A 7313-nucleotide genomic window follows, 5' to 3' on the forward strand; every position below is an offset into this window, starting at 1 on the left:
TCCCCAAAATACACAAAGTGTACTGTACACCGACACCCCACCAGGCCAACCTATCGTGGCGGCTATAGGCAGTCTGACAGAGAACATCTCTGCATTTGTGGATTATTTTCTCCAGCCTTGTGTCACAGCCCTACCCTCCTATACTAAAGACTCTATGGATTTTATCAAAACCATACAAGCAGTCCCACCCTGTGAAAACCAGTTTACACTTGTCACAATGGACATTGAATCCACAATGGACACGAGATCATTCTTAATGCAGAAAGGAACCCATACCTGCAATACATCTCCACCTATAAAAGGTACATTGACGACATTATTTTCATCTGGACCTCGACCGAGGAGAAACTAAGTGACTTTCACAACTTCATGAACACTCAGAACCCACACCTTAAATACACAATGGCCCATGACTCGTCCCAAATGAACTTTCTGGACATCCTCATTATCTACAACAATGGCCACCTCAGCACCAGTTTATATAGGAAACCAACTGACAGAAATGCTCTCCTACATGGGCAACAAAAAAGAATGGGTGACACAAGCTGCTAACCACTTCACACAGCTCACACAAGCTGACTGTCTACACCATACCAAACCTGCCAGGTGCCGTAGTGCCCATGAGCTTGGCGGTAGAGTCGCACTGCGTTGGTGAAAGCTGGTGCCGTCTGGACCTTGTTGTCCTCTGACAAACCATTGTTGGCGTACATTTTTAAATCATGACCCTAACCCTAATGTATGTGTATAAGTATGTGTATACTGTATACCTAGAGGCACTGTGTTATCCCACCAGTCACTATTGTTGCCGTCAACATGTTTACTCATTCTATGACCACACTGAACAAAGTCGAGTAATTGCAAATGCATATATCAACACTAGACACCTTCAAGATTATGTGTGCCAAAAATATTTGTCCTATCTTTATGTTCAGATACTTTAATAACCTTTTGTTTGGGAGCTTTGATGCAGCCAAGCTCTTTGCCTGGGGCAACCAGGAAGTAAACAGCTCTGGTCATGTGACAATTTAAACTAAACATGTGACACTGCACATATTTCATTGAGACCTTTTATTCTTTCAATATTTGCTGGAGATGCATTGATACATCATTCAGTAACATTTTTAGAGCTTTATAACTGAAAAAGTTTTTTACGGTCACTATTGTGACCGGTGGGATTAAATTTAAGGTCCAGGGCCAACGCACAGAGACTCAGATTAAAGAGGAGTTTAGTTTAAGAAGCTTCACCAGTTTCTAGAAGAGGAAGAGGTCAGGATCTCTGCACTGAGGGAGGAAGATGAGCAGAAGAGTCAGACGATGATGGAGAAGATTGAGGGTCTGAGCAGAGATAGCAGCTCTTTCAGCCATAGAGAAGGAGCAGAGAGCTGAAGCCATTCACCGATATACCCCAGAAAACCTCCCTCTTTTTCACAGCCCCATGTTGGCAGGAATGACATGAGATGAGTCAAATATAAACAATAAATAATCATTCTAAAATGTATTGATTTTTAGTTACACCTCAGTATTAGTTTTTGTTTCCAATATTTGATTGCATTTATTACCTTCTTGCAACTTAAACATGCACTGCCGGTATTAACCACCAGGGAGTGCCAGGAGAACGTAAATGGATGATTTATGAACCCTGCTCTCACTCACAGATTCATCTCTCAGCTACAGCTGTTCCTATGAGACATGTATAACCTACACTTACACTATTCTTTACTTTCTTTTTGGAGTATGAAACTGTGGAACATGAATGTTGTTGAGAGTGTTACTACTTTACTTTGGGTAGTGAACTTAGGAGGGGAAATAGCATGAGGTATTCTTAGGGTAATAGGTTGAAATAACTACACTAGAACGATGAAATCAATATATGAATTGCAAGGAGTCTAAAGTGAACATTCAATGTTACATGTGTTGCTGTAACTGAAAATGTATATTTACTTAAAGCACGTTTTATATACAGGCGTGAGAGACTTGAAAGAAACATCAATGCACTCAAGGTTAACCTCTTTATTGCTCAGTCAACATCTCAGTGCAAGTCAGAATGAAGAAGTGGTGAGAATAAAAGCAAACTATACGTACATATTTTTATTAGTATGTTATGTTTATGCCTTAGGGCAGTGTGGCCTGTTAATCAATATACAGTAGGTGTTACAAACTATGTATGAGTCATAATCCATACCAATCTCAATAGTGAGACTGACACCATGGATAGTTTCACTCCACCAAGCAGGACCCAAGGCCATAGGAATAATAACCTGACTCTGCCAGATGGGGGCGGTATTGTGTTCACAATATGAATAACACACTGTACACAGCATGTGAACTCAAATGGAGCGGCAGCCCCAAATTTCACACACGAGTGTGAAAAATCTATCAATCTCTCACAATGCGATATCAAAAAAATATACAACAGCTTCATTTACAAAATTAAATTGCATCTCATTACATTCAGCTATGGAAGTTACACATCATTCTTTGATGTGTGATAAGAACAGAAATAAATACGCCAGTGGATAGAGACCACAACCTAAAATGAGCCGGAAGGAGGATGCCAGGTGGGCGTGCCCCCCTCCTAATGGGTGGGGGTGCCCCCCTCCTAACGGGTGGGCGTGCCCCCCTCCTAATGGGTGGGCGTGCCCCCCTGGCCGCCTCCTAACGTTTGCTTGACTGTGAGTTCATGTGTTAGTGATGCTTTTGTAAAGTGTGGTCTCTAATTGTAAACATACAGTATTCAAGTGCAAAATGCCTCAGTGCACATCTGAGCCAACAGTAGTTTCTCACGGGAGAGCTTATTGCAATCCACTCAAGTCAGTTTGAAGCATCAGAATACAACCTCAAAATAGCACAATAGCCTCAGATTGCAGTGGTTCTCAAACTTGTTCACATCAAGGACCCCTAAACCAACACAAATTAGACCATGGACCATTAGACCAGATCTTGTACCGTGGACCCCCATTTGATCAGATTTTAACCCAGGGTCCCCCATCTGATAAGACTTTTAGATGTTTTATTACAGAAAGTGGATGAAACCCATGACCAAAATACCAGTCATACATTCTGTCATTGTGTTACTTATGGACGGCCTTATAGTGAACATATGTTATCCCCCTTTTTGCTGGGGACCCCCTCTTTGAGAAGCACTGCTGTATAGTACTCGTCATTAAGCACAACACTGCTTTTCAGCATTTTTTCTTGGCATCAAAGTCATTCTGACAATGACAAGACATCATATCATATTCATCAAAGTCATTCTGACAAGACATATTCAGTGTTTCTTTGCTCCTAACCGACAATATTTCATTCATTACAGGAATATGGGAATGCAATGGTCTTGTGACAGCAAATGAGAATGGTCCCGCCAATAATATTGGAACCCCCGACACTGAGATAAAGGGGTTAGAGGTAGAGTCTACTGTTCAGTGCAGGAAGCAAACCAGTACATAAAGCTAGCTATACCGTACATTCCAGAGATTAGCTAACCATTGACTTATGGCCTCTTCCCCTTTTTAATAATAATTATTAGTTTTGACCTCTGCTAAGGAGGTTGTTTTTTCAGTGCCGTTTGTTTGCCTCTCAGCAGGATTGCGGGGAAAAAAAACTACTGGCCGGATTTGAATGAAACGTGGAGAAAGGAAGTAGCCATGAGCCAAGGAAGAAGCCAGTACATTTTGGAGCAGATCAGAATCCAACTCATGAACAAGCAATCATCTTGGCGGTTTCTCCTTCTAGTTTGTGTTGTTTTCCTTTCATCCGACACTCAGTTCCCGTCTGCAGCCATTTGATGCCAAAAAAAATGACTCCATTGATATGTGCATCATCATCATTTACTTTTTTCACTTGAACAGTCTCCAACGCAGATGCTTCCTCTTCAAGATAGCCCAATGTTGTTCTGTTTCTTTTTCTTTTCTTTCAAAAACAACTGAAAGGCATTCGACGATGATTTTTCCCGTCATATATAGTTTGAACATCTGTACTGATATGTACTTTGTAGTAACACTTAATTACACTGCTTCCCAGAGGTGTTGGGAGTCAGTTGGATGCGTAACCCAGCACACATTATACTGTATTGGGCTGCAGTCAGTTCACAGTTAGGTTGGTGACAAAACGTCACAAGAGTGAAGAGTTTTTTTGGCACAACTCACACTGGCTTCTTTTGTGCCACTGCAATAAATACAGACATTTGATGCTGCCATACTGAAGCCTTGCACTTGTATTGAAAAAAACTACCTCGCGGTTGTATGCCTCCACTAACTAAGTCAAGTTGCAGTCTACATCCATGTCTGTCCAGACTCATAGAAGCACAACAATGCCATATGGCACTTAAAGCAATGTTTAGGGGGACTTCAACAACATGGCTAATCGTTTCCAACATGGAAAATGGTCCTACCCCTAACCCTACTGCTAAACCACCCACCCCTCCTAGCCACACCCCCTACTGCTAAACCACCCACACCTCCTAGCCACTCCCCCTACCCACCCCTCGAATCCCCACCCTCTACGACCTTCCTATCCCTAGTTATGGCCCCTTTTACTTAGCCCCGCCCCTTTCTTTGATGGAAGGGCTGGATGGACAGACATGAGGTCACAGTGACCTTGAACTTTGACCCGCAAAATCTAATCAGTTCATTCTTGAGTGCCAAGTGGACATTTGAGCCAAATTTGAAGCAACTCTGTTAATAAGGCTTTCATGAGATATCGCGTTAACCATCATCGGAGGGACGTATGGATGGACAGACGGAAGTATGGACGGACAACCCGAAACATAATGCCTCCAGCCACGGCTATCACCGGTGGAGGCGTAGAAAAAGAGAATGCCAGGAGGTGTCACTTTGTAAGAGAAGTTACTAAGAAGTCAATACTGTTCTGTAGCACTAATCCACCTTCTCCTACAGTGATAACCTGGGATTCTACCATGGTTCCTTCAGAGAGCTGTTGCTTTCTACCATGGTTCCTTCAGAAAGCTGCTGCCAGTCAGATCAAAGCAGACCTGGATCAGGTGGATGAGAAATTGAGCCTTCTGTCCTTCAGCCTGAGTCTCTGGGCTTCACTGCTACTGATGAGGTTTCTCCACAGCCTGGAGAGTACAATGAAGCCCAATGTCATGTTCTGCATGTTTTTATACACGAGGCATCTCACGCCATTCCTAGGCTCGCCCGCTGCGCAGCCTCGCCCGCCCTGCAGCTCGCCGTGCTGGCCCTGCAGCTCGCATTCGCAGCTCGGCCTTGCCCACAGCTCGGCTGCTGCTTGGCCTCGCCTGATGTATTGGCGCGCGCGGGTGTGTGTGTGTGTTGCTCACAAAATGTTATCGCCCTTAAGTTTACATCCATCAATCTTATGACATCCCTGATGACATCATCAGTGTCTTATGACATCACTGATGGCATCATCTGTGATGTCACAACATCAGTGATTATGACATCACTGATGACATCATCAGTGGGACAAAAATTTAAACAGAGAGAGAACAGAGAGAGATTGTCCACATGCTCCCTTTTATAAGGATTAACAATCCAAACAAAGATTGTTGGAAAAGTAAATCATGCATTTATAGACATTATAAACTGCTCGATGCAACTATTCAGCATACTATCAGCAGAGAGGCAGATGGTAACTATAAAAGCCAAGTTTACCTGATGAGCTGTAGATCAGGGCAGGACTGTAAGGCTCTAACCAGGCCTTCTGCTCCAGAAACACTCACACTGTTGGACTCCAGACTGGAAGAAATAAATACATTCATACCTCGTCATGCCTGTGTGTGTGTGTGTGTGTGTGTGTGTGTGTGTGTGTGTGTGTGTGTGTGTGTGTGTGTGTGTGTGTGTGTGTGTGTGTGTGTGTGTGCGTGTTTGAAGGATATTACAGTTAACTGAAACTAGAATTAGGCATAAAAGTTTAATCAAAACAAAACGTAATAAACAGTGTAAACCTAATGAATAAACTGAAACTAACTCATTCCATACAGGCATGACCACTGAAAAAAACAAAAACTTTCAACTCAAACTAAATTCAACTAAAACGGTTACATTAAGTAAAAACTAAGCTGAAACAACCAGCATTTGCAAATTAACCAAAACTAAACTGAAATGGAAATAAAATTTCAAAATAAAACCAAACTAAAATAATAAAAAACAAATAGAAAAACTGCAATAACTAAAGTATAGATAGGCATGTGTGTGTGTGTGTGTGTGTACGTGTGTGTGTGTGTGTGTGTGTGTGTGTGTGTGTGTGTGTGTGTGTGTGTGTGTGTGTGTGTGTGTGTGTGTACGTGTGTGTGTGTGTGTGTGTAAGTGCATAAACTCACTCTAATCTGGTCAGCTTCTGACAAAGTGGCAAAACTTTTGCCAACTCCACTGCCACGTTATCACCACAACGATTCCAGCCCAAACTAGAGAGAGCAAGACAGAGTTACAAGTTACTAAAAAGTTACAAGTTACAAACTAGAGAGAGAGCAAGACAGTTACAAGTTACTAAAAAGTTACAAGTTACAAACTAGAGAGAGAGCAAGACGGAGGTACAAGTTACTAAAAAGTTACAAGTTACAAACTAGAGAGGGCAAGACAGAGGTACAAGTTACTAAAAAGTTACAAGTTACAAACTAGAGAGAGAGCAAGACAGAGTTACAAGTTACTAAAAAGTTACAAGTTACAAACTAGAGAGAGAGCAAGACGGAGGTACAAGTTACTAAAAAGTTACAAGTTACAAACTAGAGAGAGAGCAAGACAGAGTTACAAGTTACTAAAAGGTTACAAGTTACAAACTAGAGAGAGAACAAGACAGAGTTACAAGTTACTAAAAAGTTACAAGTTACAAACTAGAGAGAGGGCAAGACAGAGTTACAAGTTACTAAAAAGTTACAAGTTACAAACTAGAGAGAGGGCAAGACAGAGTTACAAGTTACAATGTTACAAGTTACAAACTAGAGAGAGAGCAAGACAGAGTTACAAGTTACAATGTTACAAGTTAGACCGTGACCCTACTTTGACGCGGCAAAAATCGAGAGACCCGAGACATTCAAATTCCGGTACACCATCGATAATATCATCAGTGACATCGTCAGTGATGTCACATACAAGTGACGCTTGTATGCTTCTTTTCCCCCCAGAATTCTGACTTTAATCTGAGAATTCTGACTTTAATCTGAGAATTCTGACTTTAATCTGAGAATTCTGACTTTAATCTGAGAATTCTGACTTTAATCTGAGAATTCTGATTTTAAACTAACTTTTTTCAAAATCAAACAACAGTTGTTTTCCAGCATAAACACACGTTTTATTTCCTTTTTCCTCTTACCTCACATCCTGTATGAGGTGACA

General features: G+C 41.7%; 1 protein-coding gene across 1 annotated transcript in view; it reads right to left on the reverse strand.

The window, feature by feature from the left end:
* Window positions 1-4940: 4940 nt before the first annotated feature.
* The window catches only part of nlrc5 (NLR family, CARD domain containing 5), a gene marked incomplete at its 5' end in the record, with an annotated part of 50683 nt that continues 48310 nt past the window's right edge, over window positions 4941-7313 (reverse strand). The window contains 4 exons of the mRNA XM_083654156.1: window positions 4941-5077; window positions 5634-5717; window positions 6302-6385; window positions 7291-7313. The exon at window positions 7291-7313 is cut by the window's right edge and continues 55 nt beyond it. Coding sequence (XP_083510282.1) covers window positions 4996-5077; window positions 5634-5717; window positions 6302-6385; window positions 7291-7313 — 273 coding nt within the window. The 3' untranslated portion in view covers window positions 4941-4995. The remainder of the gene's footprint in view (window positions 5078-5633; window positions 5718-6301; window positions 6386-7290) is intronic.

Source organism: Poromitra crassiceps (assembly GCF_964638095.1).
Source record: "Poromitra crassiceps genome assembly, chromosome: 18".
NCBI lineage: Eukaryota > Metazoa > Chordata > Actinopteri > Beryciformes > Melamphaidae > Poromitra > Poromitra crassiceps.